The 20,656-nt window shown below is 40.5% G+C and overlaps 1 protein-coding gene across 1 annotated transcript in view; it reads left to right on the top strand.

The window, feature by feature from the left end:
• The window catches only part of LOC124552423 (F-box/LRR-repeat protein 2-like), a 67,808-nt gene extending 49,896 nt beyond the window's left edge, over positions 1-17,912 (top strand). Inside the window, exon 8 of the mRNA XM_047126695.1 lies at positions 17,189-17,912. Coding sequence (XP_046982651.1) covers positions 17,189-17,198 — 10 coding nt within the window. The 3' untranslated portion in view covers positions 17,199-17,912. The remainder of the gene's footprint in view (positions 1-17,188) is intronic.
• Positions 17,913-20,656: the final 2,744 nt, after the last annotated feature.

Below are 20,656 nucleotides of genomic sequence, written 5' to 3'. Positions count from 1 at the left end.
ATACAATTCATGTTGTTTAGACATTCCCTAAACAAAGCAAGTAACGCATTAACTTTGACATCACAGCAAGTGAGTAACAGCAGTGCTCACTGCGCTGTGATTGGCTGGCGCCCTGCGCTGAACGCCTCTTGTTCTTCACTTGTTACACTGTTATACTGCCAACTTTGTACACAAACGTCAAGTGCAATGAAACTTCCTGGCAGATTAAAACTGTATGCCGGACCGAGACTTGAACTCGGGACGTTTGCCTTTTGCGGGCAAGTGCTCTACCAGGTCCCGAGTTCGAGTCTCATTCCGGCACGCAGTTTTTATCTGCCAGGAAGTTTCATATCAGCGCACACTCCGCTGTAGAGTGAAAATTTCATTTTAGTCAAGTGCAATGTTTCAGCGGCCCGAGTATAGGCTCCCATCACTTTGTGCATTTATCTTTTGCTTCCTGCTAATCATGCCAATTGGCAAGTCTCTTCATGCCCTTGCGGCTTGTTCCTTCGCCTTATTACTTCACAATCTCTAGGAAATACATTTCTTATCACCACACAATCTGTTTATTTTCAATGCTAGGTACCTTGCCATGTTCGTGTATATATAACTTATCCTTCCACACTTAAAACTAAAAATAACACTGTAGAACTTCACCCTTCTAATAGGTTGTCCATAAAAAATAGTCTCCTAATTTGATTTTGCTTTGCTCTTTTGTTGTGGTTAATGAAAGGAGTTTTACCAATGCTAGAATCCGATAATCATAGGAAATGCTTGGCAGTGAAAGTACGGGGTAGTTTAAGCACCCTTGTCATTTGTATGTGTAGTTGATGAATGTTAGGGTTCTGGTTTTACATGTTTTGGAACAGATCCTTAATCTCAGACGTTGGCAATCTGTTTTAGAGCATTTGTAAAACAACAAGATTAATAATTTACTCCTCCACACTTTTTGAACTAATGCTGCTGAATTTTTAAATCAAACACTCTTTAAATAGTCCGTTCTTATATTTCTCAAATTTGACATAACACATTTCTTCTGATGAGACTTACTCTTTTACAACATAACTTCATGAACACATTTTTATGGTAGTGCAATGAGACATTGAACATCACACCTCCACACGTCCATCCAACATAGACACATGTTAGAAACTTTCTTAAGTCTCCCCTGCCATATTATGACTAGACTACATTTCATCTTCAGAGAGTAACATAAACCAAAAATGAAAAAGTTCTATATATAAAACAATTGAAAAGCCAGGGTGGAATGTAAACAATCTTGTGAAAGGAAAGTTGCTACTCCCCATATATCGGAGATGCTGTGTCGCAGATAGGTCCAATAAAAAGACTGTCACAAATATAGCTTTCGGCAAGTAAGTCCTTTGTCAAAATTAGACAACAAACACACACATACAAACTCTCACAAATACATATCTCACACACCACTCTAAATTTGATGAAGGCCTAACTGTCCGAAAGCTATATTTGTGACAGTGCTTTTATTGTGCCTGTCTGCGACTCAGCATATGGTGAGGAGCAACTTTTCTTTCACAACATGGTTACAAAAGTTATGTATTGACAGACCACAGATTATAATTTAACTGAAATGATAATACATAGAAATGTCGTGCCCCACTGACGAGCCGTGAGAGGGAGTGGAAGGACTGCAAGAATACATGTCAAAGAACTTACTTGGCAGGATGTCTCGTGGTCGTGGGCTGCCTTCTGTGCACTTGATCCACTGAAAAGAGGGCTGTAGGCTGAGTTAGAATACGGAACTCGGCTGGGATCTCAGGGTACACTGGATGCAATCATAAATCATTGCATGAGTATATGTACAGTGGAAGCACCCCTGGCACATCCATTTTATAAACAGTTCTATTTACAAAGTCTACTAACTGCCTTCTTAGTAGTGTAACTTCTCATAGCTCCCTAAGTCCCGATATAGCAGAGGCAGGTGCACTAGACTAAGTGTTGACTGCATGGAAATGAGTCTTAAGTCCTCTCGTGGCTACACAGCACTGCACTACAATCTCACAGCATCATACCTCCAGCTAAACCATATCTGACCGACTGACCAGCTGCCCCGTCACTGCCATCAATCCCCCAACACTATGGCGGCTAGCCTTTATATAGGCGGTAGTGCACCCGGCACCACTTGTTCTAGAAGTTTCCAGTACTCTTGAGCATTGCGTGTGTGTCATGCGGCAGCATGTGATGCCTACGTGACAAAACAGGCCGTACTCCGCTATGTTCGTTGTGTCCGAGGGTTGCGGCTTGTAACGGCTCTCGAGCCTCGTGAGGCAGCGTAGTCCGCTCTTGTTAGCAGGGTAAACATTACACATAAGCTAGGCCTGGTCATGTCCGCCTCGCTGATAGTAAGAATTTCCAAGCCTACATCTTACTTGATTTTTAACCCTGTTTTCTATCATTCGCGACATCTCCCTTCCCCAGGGGAAAATTTTCTAAGCTCGGACTCTCGAGGTTAGGCTACAAAATTTTACATTTCTATGTGCGGTGCCAGTGAAACTTGCAAGACTTTATTTTAAAACATGGTTTCACATCATAAACTCTAATACAAGTACATTGTCATAAAAATAGAAAGCACAATGTAAGTACAACTGACATTTGGTTGTTTGTTGTCCACACTTGTCGTGGTAACTTCCACAAGTCCAGAGCTTTACCTAATATTACCAAGGTTTCACATAATTTTTTTTTAAATGCGTGATCACTTTAAAATTTCATACACATAGTTTACAACACAACACAAAAGAAAAGGAATAGGTAAAAGGTTAGATAAAATATTATACAACATAGTTTATCATTCAACTTCAAATTACGCTTGTACATAATTTTTAAGTTGTATTTTCATCTCCTATCTGTTTTGAGTACCGACAACTCCACTGTATTTGCACGTGGTTCGATTTGTTTAGTGAGTTGCGGCATTTGACTTTGCTCTCTCCACTGCACTCAATAAGGGAGAGGAGTATGTCATGTATACTTTAATTCATACTCTCCACCATCTTCCTCCTCTCCACACTGTACAGAATGGAGGGAAGGAGCGTATCGGACACTTCTTTTATGGTGGCTATCTGTTACCAACGTATTTGTCACACACACTTTAGCACAGCAATTTCCTCCTGCTTGACACAATCTTCTGCCACACACTCGACAATACTTAAAATAGATACATGAGCAACATATTATAATAATTACAACTAGGGTTACTTAACCTGTGTATCCCCACACGGAATACATACTTTGTGACCATCCTCGGAAGGTTGTTCGCTGCTGGTATTCTATTTCGCTTTATACTCAATCTATTTTGTGACTTGTTATCTTTAGGTTATCTAAGTGTCTTACACTATGTTCTAAGGCTAACAATACAGGTATTTTTGTGACTCCTGCTTCTCCTCATTTATCATACAACAGTCTATATCTAAACTTAACATAGGTACTACGTCATTCTTGCTTACATTAGTACAATTTAAGTGGTCTGCTTGTAGCATGACTTATGCACCATATCCTTTGCACTGGCTTGTAAATGTTAATTTACGAGTACCTCTTATGATAAGATCGTTAGGGGGTAACTCATTGCACAATATTGTTAAACCCTTGTCCTTGGGTGCGACGTACAGCCATTCATTGTCGTGTATCTGCATCCAGATACTTTCATTCAGTATGCAATCTTTTGGAACTTCTCTTATAGGGTGCAGATACGAGCTTTCACATTGCTGTGGTCATAGGTGAACATTAAAACAAACCTCTGCTTGCAAATATGACTTTTCAGCGTTACCATTGTACAGTGTAACTGGTCATGGGACAGTAGCGAGTACTGTCGTTTCGCATCATCAGTCAGCAAGTAGTTTTTCTCAGGCTCTATATAAGCGAACAATTTCTTTGCCTGATCATACTCCGTGGGTAAATGGCCATATTCTATATAACATATATATGTTACTGTCCACTAAAGGTACATTTAACATCTATACCTATTATACGAAGTAACAGATACTCTTGGCCGACCAGTGTGGCCGAGCAGTTCTAGGCACTTCAGTCTGGAACCGCACGACTGTTACGGTCGCAGGTTCGAATCCTGTCTCGGGCATGGATGTGTGTGATGTCCTTAGGTTAGTTAGGTTTAAGTAGTTCTAAGTTCTAGGGGACTGATGACCTCAAAAGTTAAGTCCCATAGTGCTCAGAGCCATTTGAACAGATACCCTTGGTCCTTCGTGAGTTCAATGGGGAACTTTTTGTCTCTTAAATCATCTTTTATCAGTTCTAAATACTTGACCACCTGCACGGGGTTAATCAAGTGTGGTTCTAATAGACCTTTCTGTGTGTTCGCTATTGCAGAGACTAATAAGTCATATTCCTTCTCGGTGGTGGTGGTTGGTGTTTAACGTCCCGTCGACAACGAGGTCATTAGAGACGGAGCGCAAGCTCGGGTTAGGGAAGGATTGGGAAGGAAATCGGCCGTGCCCTTTCAAAGGAACCGTCCCGGCATTTGCCTGAAACGATTTAGGGAAATCACGGAAAACCTAAATCAGGATGGCCGGAGACGGGATTGAACCGTCGTCCTCCCGAATGCGAGTCCAGTGTGCTAACCACTGCGCCACCTCGCTCGGTTTCCCTCTCGAGTTCATTGAACATATAAGTAATCTCCATTATTTGCTCTGTAATAGAGAATCAGGGCATGTTGTACCTTCCTATTAGTGCTATTCTCATAATCCTCTACATGCATACTTAGTTTTCTTATTCCTTCTGCAATGATCTGAGTATTCTTAGTTACCTCATTAATTGTTTGATTCACCCCTGCCAGTGACGCTCTCACAATGGTCACTTGTTCTTTGGACAATCGTAACAGCTCTCTCTGCTGTTCCTCGAGTACGTCTATTTTGGCTTTGAAGAATGCCGCATCATCTTCATCTAATGTGCCAAACAATACCTTACTTGCCTCCCCTATAAGATTTAATCTTCCTCTTTTGACCCTCTGTTGTTCATGCCTAGCCAACTGATCAATCAACTCTTTTGATCTAGAAATTTTACTCACATGCCATTGCACGGTTTGCTGTACATTCTCGCACTCTCCGGTGCTTAACTTTGCCTGATTCAGCTTATGCATGCAATGTGTTACCGCTCAATTGGCAACCACTTGCGTGTCCTCAAATTTGTCATGCAGTTCCTTGAGGTTAAAATAGCTCACCACTCTCCATGTAGTGCTGTACAAACTCATATTGCCCTGGTTGTGGTAGTAAATTCCCGGCACTGACTGGAATTTTTGCATTCGTACATCTTGCGGTGGTGCTTCTCATCCCCCTAGGCTGATCTGCAAGATACTCCCGACTAGCTCTGTCACCCACAGTGCCTTCGTCCTTGGCATCTGTAATAGAAACATACTTGTCACTCTTCTGGTCCTTTATCGCCTGTGATCCTTCTTCCTTCTACATCACATCTTCTAATAAATGTTCACATTTCCGTTCAGTAAAATTCCTTCAGCCTATTAGCATGCACTTTCATACATTTCTTCCCTTGTAGCCTAATTACTGCATTAGGTTCTTGCACATCAACCACAGTAAATGGCCCTCGCCATTGGCTATCTAATTTCTTCAATTGTCCCCGGCGCACGCTCTTGTCATACAGCAATACGCGATCATTCCTTCTAAATTCCCTCGGGTTTTGTGTTTTGTAGTAGTTATTCTTGTTTCTTTCTTTGCTCACTTGTGTTGCTTCACAGGCATCTTGGTGTAACATTTGTAGTCACTGTCGAATCTCTGTCACTGATTTGTCATAACTGTAGATTACGTTTGCTGGTTTCTTTTGTAGCCATCCCGGAAAACTGTGCTTCCTGCCAAAGAAAAATTTGAATGGTGTGTATCCCTTGGTACTATGAGTAGTAGTATTGTACACAAAACATGCAAATGCAACCCATCTGTCCCAATCTGTCTGGTCCTGGTTCACATTGTGTCGCACCATCTCCGTCAGGGTACGGTGTGTACATTCTAGCACTCCATTGGACTGCGGATGGTACACTGTCATTTGTATTTTCTCTATTCTCAGTAGTTTGCAGACTCGTTTCATGGTATCACCTATGAAATTGCTCCCCATGTCACTCAACAGAGCTGTCGGGAACCCAAATTTTAAAATAAAGCTTTCCACCAATTTTCGTGGAAGCATATCTGCGTCTTGCCGAGCTATTGGTTCAGCTATTACTAACTTTGTGAGAGTCTTGAAAAGTCAAAATATATTTGTGCCCAGACTAGGTAATGGACTTACTATATCGATATCACGGCGCTCAAATATAAATTCTAGGGTTGGAGTTAGCTCTAGTGGTTGCTTAGTCTTAGCTTGTGTGATCTTGTTCTTTTGGCAACTTTTGCATGCCCTTATGAACTTCTCTCTGTCAGCTTTCGTACCTGGCCATGTATAATACTGTTTTATTTGTTCATACGTCCTTCCCATTCCTTGATGGCCTACTATGGGAGATGTGCAATTTATCCTCTGCGCTCAGAACATTGTCTTTGTTTATCTGGGATGTGTTACTGCCTCCGCTTATCTCTGTCACGTCAGCTGTCTCTTTGGGGTCTGCTGTCTCAGCTGTCACCTCTGTCTCAGTTATCTCATTGCTATTAGAGTCCTTGATTGTGGTCTTATTTGCGGTGTCCCCTCACTTATCTTCTTGCCTGTCAGTCTCGTTTGTGTCCCTCTTTGTAACCTGTTGTGTTTGTCGCCGTCTTGTACACTCTGAATGCGTGATAGCGTGCTGGCCACGCAATTTTGCTTTCCTTCCTTATGTAAGATTTGGTAATCATATTCTTCCAACTTTAACCGAAGCTTCATTAATCTTGATGATGGATCCGTAATGCTACCTAGCCACATCAGTGGTTTATGGTCCGTGAGTATCTTGAACTTCCTTCGAAAGAGATAAGGTCGGAAATACCTGTCCATACTATGGCAAGCAACTCTCGCTCTAATGTACTGTAATTCAGCTCTGCCTTCTTGAGAGTACGTGATATGTATGCAGTTGATAAATCCTTTCCCATTGGGCCTTGACTCAAATATGCCCCTAACGTGTACTTACTGGCATCACTCGTTAATGAAAACTCTTTAGTGAAGTCTGGACAATGTAGTATCGGTGGCTTGGTTAACGTCTCTTCCAATGTTTGAAGTGCCTCTTCCTGTGCTTCCACCCAAACATACGGAACTCCTTTCTTTAATAGTTCGTGCAGGGGTTTCGCAATTTTGCTAAAGTTGCTCAAAAATCTTTGGTAGTATCTGATCATGCTCAGATAACTTTTTAAGTCAGCAGTTGTCCTTGGTCGCCGACACTTTCATATTCCTGCTACTTTAGTGGGATCGGATTCCAGACCTTCTGCTGTCAAAACGTGCCACAAAAACGTAACTTCCGTCCTTAGGAGTTCACATTTGTCAACTTGCAAGTTTAGGTTTTTTTTTTCAGTAAGTGATCAAATACTTCCTCAAGTGACGCACCCACCATCGTTGTATGAGACATCAGAAACTATATCTCTGACATCACTATTTGATTCTCCAGATAGAGGATTATCCTGCAGTAATATTTCAAGCACTTCGTCTTCGGAAAGGTGACGAGACATTTTCCAGTAGATGCAACACACGCAATAGTAGTGTCCACTTGTATGGAACAAGTAACTGTCGGCTTATAAAGTATTGGCAACAATCACTCTTTACAAGAATAAAACAAAGGAAATGCAGCAACAGTTGCGGATTCAATGCAGCATTATTGGGTAATAATACTGCGAGAGAGAAATGGGGTCACGTTTAACCCCAATGGTATTCAGTGGTTCTCTCTTGATTTTCTGCAAAACTAAATATTTTCAAAAAGTTATATTAATATATTACAAACCCATTACTTAATTCAGGAAAAGTCTGAATATTTCATAATTTTTAGGAATAGGAAATAAGGTACATTTTACATAAAATTACGGCCTGGGTTCATTATAGACCCCATGGTATTAGGAGGGTTAACCGTTGGAATGTGGATGGAGCTGTCTTCAGGCCCATCGTCATCCTATTGTATTCATAATGGCCTGTAGGTGTGCTAAATGCCGTCTTTTATCGATCCCGTTTGTCAGTCAGGACTTCATAGTACCCTTTCTCAAGATCTAGGGTTGAGAAATACTTTGCGTTTCCTAGGCTATCTAGTATTTCATCAATTCTGAGCAGTGGGCAGACCATATTCAACGATGTATCATTTAATTTCCGATAATCGATAACCACTCTCCACTTTCGTGTGCCGCTGGCATCAAGCTTCTTTGGTAGTAATAACCGAGGGAAGTTCAATGGACTGGTACTCGGTGATATTGTGCCGTCATCCAGCATGCCGTTTATTTCCTTTTTCAGTGCTTCCTGCTGTGCTTGGGTGATTCGGTAAGTCTTCTTGATTTATGACTGTCCCTTCTGCTTCAGGTACTAATGGAATCTGGTGTTTCACTACAGTGGTGTAGGTGAGCACAGCTCCCGGTAAATGAAATACATCATTATACACCAAACACAACTCCTGTATGTCTTCTTGCTCTTCTTGGTTTAAGTGCTCTACACACGTTTTCTTTCAGCAAGCTCTGCCACGGTTTTCTCCTGCCTTTCTTTCCATGCGGTGCACATAGGATTTTACAACTGCTCGGTGGCGGTATTCGTTCCGCTAATACCGGTCTAATCTCTTGTTTCGGAATTACCGCTTCACTCCCTAGTTATCGTGTCACGCAAACTTTTCTAAATCTTTCTTCTTGCGGCCCGATTCTTATTTCTTCAGAGTCCTTCGGGCCTGGAGACATGTCACTCCTACTTGTCGTGACCTTACGTTGATTCTTTGCTCTTCTGTATGGCCATTTACTTTGCTTAGTTTCATTTTCCTTTGGTTTCGTACAACCCTCTTGGGACGGCACAGGCGGCGGCCGGCTGACGCCCCTCACCGTGTGTTTGTCTTGATCAATACCGTCGTTATCTACGTGGAATGGGCCTCTGTCATTCGTTTGCGTTGCGGTGACTGTTTCTGTGCCCGCTGACCTTGGCCAGCTTCTTTCCAAACCTCGTTACAGCTGCGTAACTTGCTCGTAAAGTCTTCCCGTTTCCATCATTTTGTACAGTTAATCTATTGATGGTTGCTTCTTTGCGTTCTTCTCACAATTCTATCCATTCGCCTCGTACCTGCGTTCTTCTATGGTCATAATCCAACACCACTTTATTTTTGTCCACGAACTCCCGTCCCAGTAAACCATCAAATGGCAAATCAATACACTCATTCACTACTTGGAACTGTGTGACCCAGTTGCTTCCCTCACCGTTGCTGAAACGTACTGACGCAGGACCCTCTGTCCTGACTTCTTGGTTGACGATGCTTTTTATCATTACCGCCCTTCTAGGATCCCACTGTATGTTTTCCTTCAGAACCTTGGACTGTATAAGGTTAATATGGGCACTACTATCTATCAGTAACTTTGTTTCAGAGCCTTTCACATCCTTGCTCTGTACGCATATATAATCATTTTTCCCCGTGCGGTCAGCAGCTCATATGATTCCTGACGCAGCGTAATGGAATTGCAGCATTACGCCCACTGCTTGTTTCCCTGCACATTTTTCTTGTGTATGGTAGCCCACTTACTTTCACGACAATCACGAGCATAGTGTCCCGTTCGGTGACACGTGAAGCGTGTCACTGGCTTTGCTCTAGTACACGGGGGCAAGTGTCCCGTCAGATTACATGCCGTACATCATATTGGTCGGGGACACTGTGCCCATGATCCAGTCCCTTTGAAATCACCAACATCCCTTTCTTTTATGGGTAGCCGACTACGTTCTGTCGTTTGGGGAATGTCCTTTACAGTGTCTGTCTTCTGGACAGTATACTTTTTGCTGCGCTCATGCTATACATGCCCTTCTTTCGCGCAGTTAAAACATTTCATGCTAATTCTTTTCTCCGGCCAGGCTACAGTTGCTACGTGGCGCATATCTCTTTCTATGGTTATTGCACACTCCTCAGTAGCTGCTAAATCAATAGCTTCGGACAGGGTGATCCGTTCACCTTGGGCCTGTATAACTGTCTTTAGGATTGGAAGGAAAATCAGCATTTGCCATATTTTGTTGTTTTATTGTCAGAAAAATCGATTTTAAGTCACTTCGTGATTTTGCTGACAATAAAAGCTTGTGGTTATAGCTTGATACCAGTGCCTACCAATTTTAATTGTATATTATAGCACTGAGGATGGTCACTAAGTGACTGAAAATCAATTTTGCTGACAATAAAACAACAAAATACGGCCAATGCTGATTTTCCTTCCAGTTCTATCCACTATTTGGTCGTGGTGCGCACAACACGCCATGGAGTCGCCGATCAATAACTGTCTTTATCCGCTTATCATACAACCCTTGTGTAAACATGGCCCGTCCTAACTTCCCTATTAATGCATTGCACCCCGCAATTTCTTCATCATCCATGACCCTCTTCATTGCCTCTCGAAAATGGAATTGCATGGAATCCATGCGAGAGCCTCATTGAACCACACTTTCCCCATTTTCTTGCCTACTATTGAACATGGTGCAGGCATAATAATCAATAGTGCGTTTACGTTCATAATTTTCTAACAAAATTGCCCTCACGCCAGACCAAATTTCTGTGTGATCTCTAACTAATAGCTTACTGCGGGTGGAGCCCGTTATTTGGCCAATAATAAACTTTAAAAATACTAGCTTATAACTAGGATCTACTAAGTTGTAAGCGTCATCACAATTATCTATGAAGTCGGACAGTTTTTCTCTGTCCCCCTCCAATTTATGTGGTACTAACTTGGTGGCCTCACTATAACTTAAATATAATCTGTTCTCAGTGAGGTTTATTTGCATATTCCCACCTGAGTCTACTGCGTCAGCATTTCCCATCTTCACTAACCTTGTTTCTTGTGGCCTGTACGGCGAACTCGGCGCTCTCGATGGCACCACGTGGATCTGCCCGCAACAAGTGCGGCACGAGATGGATCAGCCGCCGCAGTAGCGCAGACCTGCGACCTTCTGATCCCGCGACGGCGCGATGCGACGCTGGTGCTGCGTTGGCGTGAAGCGACGACCCTCTGCGTAGACACAGTGCATCTACACTCTGCTCTGCGTTGGCGCGATGCAACGACCCACTGTGTAGACACAGTGTGTGTACCCTTGGGCTCTGCATTGGCGTGATGCGACGACCCTCTTCGTAGACATGGTGCGTCTACCCTCTGGCTCTGTGCTGGTGCTATTTGATGCCCCTTTGTCTATTCCTATACTCTATTTCTGCCAATTCTCCACCCCAACCCCACACCTGACACCGAATAGTTTTCTCCTCCTGTCGTGCACCACTGCCGAGCCGTGAGAAGGAGTGGAAGGACTGCAAGAATACATGTCAAAGAACTTACGTGGCAGGATGTCTCGTGCTCGTGGGCTGCCTTCTGTGCACTTGATCCACTGAAAAGAGGGCTGTAGGCTGAGTTAGAATACGGAATTCGGCTGGGATCTCAGGGTACACTGGATGCAATCATACATCATTGATGGGGATATGTACATTGGAAGCACCCCTGGCACATCCATTTTATAAACAGATCTATGCACAAAGTCTAGTGTAACTTCTCATAGCTCCCTGAGTCTAATTCCCAATATAACAGAGGCGGGCGCACCAGACTAAGTGTTGACTACATGAAAATGAGTCTAAGTCCCCTTGTGGTTACACAGCACTGCACTACAATCTCACAGCATCATAACTCCAGCTAAACCATATCTGACCGACTGACCAGCTACTCCATCACTGCCATCACTTCTCCAACACTATGGCGGCTAGCCTTTTTATAGACAGTAGTGCACCCGGCGCCACTTGTTCTAGAAGTTTCCAGTACTCTCGAGCATTGCGTGTGTGTCACGCGGCAGCACGTGATGCCTACATAACGAACAGGCCGTACTCCACTATGTTCGCTGTGGCCGAGGGTTGTGGCTTGTAACGGCTCCTGAGCCTTGTGATGTGGCGTAGTCCGCTCTTGTTAGCAGAGTAAACATTACACATAAGCTACGTCTGGTCACGTCCGCCTCGCTGGTAGCAAGAATGTCTAAGCCTACATCTTACTTGATTTTTAACTCTGTTTTCTATCATTCGCGACAGAAATTGTATAATTCACGAGCACAATTTTTGTAAAATACAAATTATTATGTAATTATTGTAAATATTTGTTTATAATATACTCTTAATAATTTATTTTTGTTGAAAATAAAATAAGCAGTTAATACTTGGTAAACTGTGTGAGACAGTCTGTGATAATAGAAGCCTTTGCATAACAGTAAGAATATGTCTCCAGAGATTTTCAAATGTAAAGGAAATAATATTTTATATTATATAAATGAAGTATCCATTACAAGTTTCAAAGCATGTAGATAGGTCCATAAATTCACAAAAAACATGTCTTGCATCAGCTAAGAAATACCATATTATCACAAAAATATTTTGCTGACGATCATACTATTTATCATAGTTCAAAAAGTGTGACATTTGAACTTGTTTTTCCTTAACTTTGCAAAGAAAATACATACATGTGATTGATTTGTATAATACCATTGTTCATAAATTTGGGCTAGCATAAATAAAATTATAAAGGTTACAAGATTTGGTTCAGGTCTCTTTTTTCCAACTCTTTTGTTGACTTTTCAACCACAGTTCTGCAAAGATTTCAGTGATCAACACATAAAGACATTTGTAGTATAAAAGTTCTTATTATTTCCATATTGTCTTTCCAATCAACTCAGTAGTTGGAAGTACTGTCATCTTTCACTTCATTCGCTTTCAGTTCCGTCTTTTGTGTTCCTTACTTGGTTCATCATTTACACTCAGTATATAATCACATATCTGTTTGTCTTATGTTCATTAGTGTATGGAGTTTTCAAAGGAGCATGTGGTACAGGCTTGGCAAATAGTGAATTAATGTCCCTATGTCAGGAGCATACATGATTGAATTATGGTTTCCAGTAAAATGATTATTTACACACACCTCACCCACACACTGCTGTTGTAACCCAACATGCTCTGTAGTGTGCCGATATTGCCTTGGCCTGCTCAATCACCAGATCTGTCTCCAATAGAGCATTTATTGATCGTCATCAGGCAACAACTCCAGCGTTACCTACAAACAGCATTAACTGTCTCTGGATTGACCAACAAAGTGTAGCAGGATGGAACTCCATCCCACAAACTCACATCCGGCACCTGTACAACACAATGCCTGCACAGCGCTTGCATTCAACATTCTGGTGGTTACCGGTTATTAATGTACCAGAATTTCCCATTTGAGTGTTTATCTCGTGCTTGCATAAACGTGTGTTCTTGCAATATTAATAACTTAAGTGTGTTCTTGCAATATTAATAACTTAAGTGTGTTCTTGCAATATTAATAACTTAAGTGTGTTCTTGCAATATTAATAACTTAAGTGTGTTCTTGCAATATTAATCACTTAAGTGTGTTCTTGCAATATTAAGCACTTAAGTGTGTTCTTGCAATATTAAGCACTTAAATATGTCACATAGACAAATGTGTTCTCAAAATTTCATTACTCTAATTATTTTTTTTTTTTTTTTTTTTTTTTTTTTTGGTGTTGCCCTTTTTTCCATCAGTGTAGTATCACGTAAATCTCGAAATACATCATCATTGCATCAAATATCTGTATAATGCCGTAAACGCCATCCTGATAACACCTTAATTGAAAAACACACCACATATAATTTACATACCTCACTCATTACATCGTCATATACTTTTACTCAAGAAATACAATGCGCTACAACAGATTTTCAAAGTATGTGACTATACGCACATTCATTAGATCCCAGTTGCTGACTATATTTTCGTTGTGATTGTTTAGTCTCTTTTTTATTATTTTTTCTTCAAGGACAACAGGTTTGGTCGCAGAATAAGTTTGTTTTGTGATATTATCTTTGAATTACTTGTTTGTAACTGGAATTAATTACTGTTTCTAATGAACATCTAAATCTGATTTTAGACCCATAAATTAGACTCAGTTCTATTTTCTAATTCCCCCATACCAGCTTCTAATGAATTTTTGGTAGATTTTATTGTAGCTTTCTAGGAATCATAACTGGAATTATTAAGTTTTTGAATTTTTCATTTTGGCCAACACCTCAGTCATCAAATCTACATCTGCTTCACTTTTCAATATTTTTGTTTATGTAATTATACAGTTCAAAATAGAAAAAAAAAGAAAGAGAAAAAATATAATTTTTAATCATGCACTTATCTTCATTCTTGCTTCATCATGTGGTAGTCCTTTATCCTTTGTAATTATCTTGTAGATATTTTGCAGATATTTTATTGTAAACACATTTTTCTGAAACTTCCTGGCAGATTAAAACTGTGTGCCAGACCGAGACTCGAACTCAAGACATTTGCCTTTCGCGGGCAAGTGCTCTACCAACTGAGCTACCCAAGCACGACTCACGCCCCGTCCTCACAGCGTTACTTCTGCCAGTACCTCGTCTCCTACCTTCCTAACTTTACAGAAGCTCTCCTGCGAACCTTGCAGAACTAGCACTCCTGAAAGAAAGGATATTGCGGAGACATGGCTTAGCCACAGCCTGGGGGATGTTTCCAGAATGAGATTTTCACTCTGCAGTGGAGTGTGCACTGATATGAAACTTCCTTGCAGATTAAAACTGTGTGCTGGACCGAGTTCGAGTCTCGGCAATGTCACTAAATTATACGACATACAGTTCAGGAGAAATGACATCATATACATTGAGATATGAGAAAAGTTAGCTTTTACTTAAAACAGAGTGCAACTTGTCTGTACTACACTCACCCATTGTTTGTCACTTATATCTTTAATGTCAAATATAAAGCACATTAATTTATTTGCAATTTAATCAGACATTTGAAGGTGTTTTCTGTATGAGTGTTCAATATTTCAATGAAATACATGTGGTGGTGTACTGGAACAGCATTAACACAAGCTGCTGATTTATGTCTGGAGTACAAAGGAGTTTTTGGATATTACTAAAATCAATTCAGTTATGCAATTTTGAAGTATATGGGAGACAGTGTGATATGTTGATTGAATATGTTGGTGGTTGTAAAGTATTTGTAGCATATACACGTAAGAGGCTATCAAAGTATATGACTGTACACTATAAGCTACAGTATTTTGCACAGCATCATGACTATTGTACAATTGTTTATCTACTACACAGACAAATTGCATGTGTTGGATAAGCGAAATAATCTTGCTTTCAGACATTGCACTGCATATATGATTATATTATCATTATTACATGATGTCACGCCTCAGTCATAATGTGTTTCTTACCATTGTAGCTTGTTCGCAATATCACAGTCTGACTTGTCCTATATCATATTGCACATTTTGTATAACAAATGAGTAAATCAGTTCATAGAGACACAGTAAAATGAGAGAAAATAGTTGAAGCATGACCACCCTATGATGAAAACAGTTTGGAAATGTGTCAGATAATCCCCAAGTTATTTTATGGCACCTCTGCATCAGTCTACTGTGGTATAATATTTTCACTGATGAAACTGAAAGGTGATAGTCACAGTAGTTTTGTCAAATACGTGGATGGTGAAGAAACATATGGAACCATACGACATTCAATCCCAAGTCCATCTTTCTAATACTCTTGAAACTAACAAGCCATGTAGGAATCTTCAATTTTTTGGTCCTGTCTTCCTCAGTTGCGCGTAATACTACGGTATGTTGATGATTTTCACTTATGGACCGTCTGACAGCAACTGAATAAAACACAATTTTAGTGCCATACGCGTTTCGCCTTTATTTTCTGCAAGGCATCATCAGTGGCAGGTTGCGTAGACAGTTTCTTACATATTACGCTCCTGTTGCATTTTTGGTCTTGTTCTTCTTCCTATGAGCGCCAATTTGCTGTTTTTTCTGCATTCCACAGCACTATGCCATAGTGCCATGCATAGTGCTGTGGAATGCAGAAAAAACAGCAAATTGGCGCTCATAGGAAGAAGAACAAGACCAAAAATGCAACAGGAGCGTAATCTGTAAGAAACTGTCTACGCAACCTGCCACTGATGATGCCTTGCAGAAAATAAAGGCGAAACGCGTATGGCACTAAAATTGTGTTTTATTCAGTTGCTGTCAGACGGTCCATAAGTGAAAATCATCAACATACCGTAGCCATGTAGGTCTTTATTCACTACACTGCTAACTTCACTTAGCATTCCAACAACACGTATGTCCACATTTTGTAAATGTGACAAAATGCAGAGGAACTTTTCTCAGAACTCGTCATGTGCACAAATCTGTGGAATCTCACTAGAACAGTTTCATATACGATCACTGGAAACCAGCTTCAGTTCTCATTACTTTCATGACAGCATTAGATTCAGCTACTGCCGCTACTATTTTCATCCCTCGCACTCGGTGACAGCAGCGCCAGTGGTGGCGGACTGGCAGAGTTTCTCGAAGTTGCAGTGGGCAGCGTGTACAATGCACCGTAGTATGGGGCCACGGCCACCAGAGGGGAGTACTGAGCCGGCGCCGACATGTGGGGCGTCGCTGTGAAAAGGTGTGTCGGCGTCGGGACGTGCGGAGGTGGCGGTGCTGACGATGGAGGCGGCGGGAACAGGCCCTGTGGATGAATGGTCGGGGGCGTGAGAATGGCACACAGTAGTTAATTCTGAGTTGTACAGATAAATCAAAGGCATTGTGGTCAACTGCAGAATCTGACCTTAGTGTCACAGCTGTGATCTACAAATCTGCAAAATTAGGTGACAAATCCATTATAGATCCGTCAGAAATATCAAAATATTTAAAAGCTTCTTTCTTTCTTTTCTTTTCTTTTCTTTTTTTTTTTTTTTTTTTTTTTTTTTATGTATAAATATTGTTACTGTAAGTGGTTACATAGGTAATGTCCTTGAGAAAGGATATTATTTGCAGATAAAACCTAGGCAGCTTGTTTTATTAATTTTAATTTTTGTTTTGTTAATTTTAATTTTTGTTTTGTTGTACTACATGCTCATCATCAGCAGTCCTAAAGAAGATATATAGTAATATAAGACACAGCATTTTATGTTATAGATTATATGTCATGGGCTTTGGGATATTTTCATAATTTTGCGAATTTTGTGTTAGACTGCCTAGTGCTTACAAATATTTCATTTTAATTTCTTCACAGACTTTTTTGAAGATCTTTGTGGGAATCTGCCATTAATTTTGTTCTGGCATAAAGTCAAATGCTGGCACCACGGTAGAGCAGAGAAGGTTGTGAAGAAAACGTCAGCAAATACTACACAGACCAACTCCTCTCTAGGACGACGAGACAGTAGTGGCATCTACATGAAGAGAACATAAGCGCTGCGCTGCCTGGCCATGGCCCAGTTGAAGACTAGCCATTCTAAGAGCTCTGTAGCAGTGACTTAGGAACTGTATAATTGTATATACTAAGGAGATTTTTAATTTTTTTCTGTCGCCATTGCTTGCACCACCTCATTGAAAATTCTCAAGGTTAAATATTGCCATTTATCTTAATGTAATAAACATTCATTAATACAATTTGCTTGAATTGTTGTCTAGCGATCCGAGAGAGCAGGTTTCCTAGGCACTCTATATTCGACGAGTAGGCAGGACACAAATTTTATCTGGGTATCAGCATGTCCTTGTACTCGTAACCATGAGGTTAAGCATGCTGTATAATATCAGTGATGTCTTCTGTTGTCAAAGAATTTGGTTCATGTGTATGTTTTCTGTGGTTTATGTGATGTGTGTGTGATCGCTTTGTTTCGTTTATTGTCATACATGTATTAAATATGGTTAATATAAAAATAAAACGTACAAAATATAATTAGTATAAAACCCGTCGTGTTTCGTTTAAGGCTTGCTTTATCTTTGGACAGCTGTGCGGGGTAGACGTGAGGTCTAGGGTGCCTTGCCACGGTTCGCACGACTCCCTCCGTCAGAGGTTTGAGTCTTCGGTGTGTGTGTGTGTGTGTGTGTGTGTGTGTGTGTGTGTGTGTGTGTGTGTCAATAAATACAAATAATGTCGTTCATCAATTACATTAAGGCTGCAGGACGTTGTGAATATAAAACATAGATAATGTCCTTTCCTTTGGTTTAAATCGGCGTTATACGGAGGTTTTAACTGCAGATAAAGGTGTAGAAAATGTGGCATTATATTTTTTAAAAAACACGTCTGGAGTGCATAGTATAATCACAAGAGCAAATAAAACAGGTGCCATGGTAATATCAGGGCCCCTATACATAATAATTAATCACTCATTTTAAGAAAAATGCTCCCCAGATTCTCTAAAGTATATAATGGTGAAGCAGTTATTGAAAGAAGGCTCAAGGAGAGATCTATGAAACTGCTGACCAGTAAGTGTTCCTCCAGTTTTTTCAAAAGTATTTGGAAAAATAGTTGCAGCTCCGATCTAGAACTACAAAGAAAAATCTCATCTCACGTCATTAAATCACTTTAGCTTTGAGAAAGGCAAAAGTACAATATGTGACATCAACAAAATTACTTGAGAAATGATATTCATCTTATGACAGTCCAAAGAGTCACAAGAATTTTTTGTAAACAACTTATGAAGGCCTTTGACTGTGTAGTCCACTGCTTTAAGTTGGGAGTATCCATCGGTGTTCTGATTGGTTTGATGTGGCCTTCCATGACTACCTTGTCAACCTTTTCATCTCCAGGCAGCACACTTACACCTAACATCCTCCGTTACCATTCCATATTGTTCTATAAATTAGAAATTTATAGAATCAATGGTTGTGCCTTGCATTCACATTTAACAGAATTAAAACAACATAAATCGCAGGAAATAGTTTGTCTGATGGAAAGTTATTTCACTCATGGCCTTGCAAGGTTCCATTACAGACCCATTTCTGTTTTTATTTTATAAAATGATTGACCCCTACATATAACAACACATTTCTAAAGAAAGCAGGTGTTGACAGATGTGAAAAATACCGAACTATCACTTTAATAAGCCACGGCTGCGAAATACTAACACGAATTCTTTACAGACGAATGGAAAAACTGCTAGAAGCCAACCTCGGGGAAGATCGTGTTTGGATTCCGTAGAAATGTTGGAACACGTGAGGCAATACTGACCCTACGACCTATCTTAGAAGCTAGATTAAGGAAAGGCAAACCTGTGTTTATAGCATTTGTAGACTTAGAGAAACCTTTTTACAATGTTGACTGGAATACTCTCAAATTGTGAAGGTGGCAGGGGTAAAATACAGGGACCGAAAGGCTATTTACAATTTTTACAGAAACCAGAAGGCAATCATAAGAGTTGAGTGGCTCGAAAGGGAAGCAGTGATGGAGAAGGGAGTGAGATAGGATTGTAGCCTATCGCCGATGTTATTCAACCTGTACATTGAGCAAGCAGTAAAGGAAACCAAAGAAAAATTCGGAATAGGAATTAAAATCCAGGGAGAAGAAATAAAAACAGTGAGGTGTGCCGATGACATTTTAATTCCGTCAGAGATGGCAAAGAGCTTGGACGAACAGTTGAACGTTAATGGATAGTGTCTCAAAAGGAGGATCTAAGATGAACATCAAATAAAGCAGAATGAGGATAATGGAATGTAGTCGAATTAAGTCTGGTGATGCTGAGGGAATTAGAGTAGGAAATGAGACACACAAAGTAGTAGATGAGTTTTGCTATTTGGGCAGCAAAATAACTGAGGATGGTCGAAGTAAAAAGGATGTAAAATGTAGACTGGTGATGGCAAGGAAAGTGTTTCTGAAGAAGAGAAATTTGTTAGGACGAGAAAAGAAGCATTTGAAATGTGATGCTATAGAAGAACGTTGAGGATCAGATGTGAAGATCAGGTAACTGATGAGGTACTGAACAGAATTGGGGAGAAGAGGAATTTGACTAGAAGAAGGGATCGGTCAGGAGGACACGTTCTGAGGCATCAAGAGATCGCCAATTTAGTACTGGAGGGAAGCATGAGGGTAAAAATGATAGATGGAGACCAAGAGGTGAATACACTAAGCAGATTCAGAAGGACGTAGGTTGTAGTAGTGACTCGGAGATGAAGAGGCTCGCATGGGATAGAGTAGCACGGAGAGTTGTGTCAAACCAGCCTTTGGACTGAAGACCGCAACAGCAATAATATAACAACACACTCAGTTTTAACTGCATATAATGCATATGTACTCATTGAAAGTGAAACTGGAGAACAGATTTCCTGAAGGGCCATTGATACCCTAGATAGCTTAGAACACGGATTTGATCTGAACGAATCAAAATTAATCACGACAAAGACCCAAATGACACAGTTTACACTAAACAACAAAAATTAATAGTTTATAAATCAACTGTAAAAATCGTGAACTTATGAAAGGAAATTCTTTGCAATTCCTGGCGATAGTTCTAGAAAAAGATTATCACTGTTTTCACGTCTAAAGGTTTTGGAAACTACATTGAACACTCGTGCATTTTGAATGACCGTATCGTCCTATACTCTATAAAAAGTGCCTATCACAGCTACCCTGAATCTGTTGTAGCTGTGGAGCTGAGGGAGTGTAAGTAGTGTAGTAGTGTAAATAGAGTATTACATATGGCTTGACGACCAGGATCTGAACGAAATATTCCAAGTCACTTGCTGAATGCGTATTTCACGG

The sequence above is a fragment of the Schistocerca americana genome, chromosome 10 (assembly GCF_021461395.2).
Source record: "Schistocerca americana isolate TAMUIC-IGC-003095 chromosome 10, iqSchAmer2.1, whole genome shotgun sequence".
Taxonomy (NCBI): Eukaryota; Metazoa; Arthropoda; class Insecta; order Orthoptera; family Acrididae; genus Schistocerca; species Schistocerca americana.
This window is presented reverse-complemented; position numbering and strand designations above follow the sequence as displayed.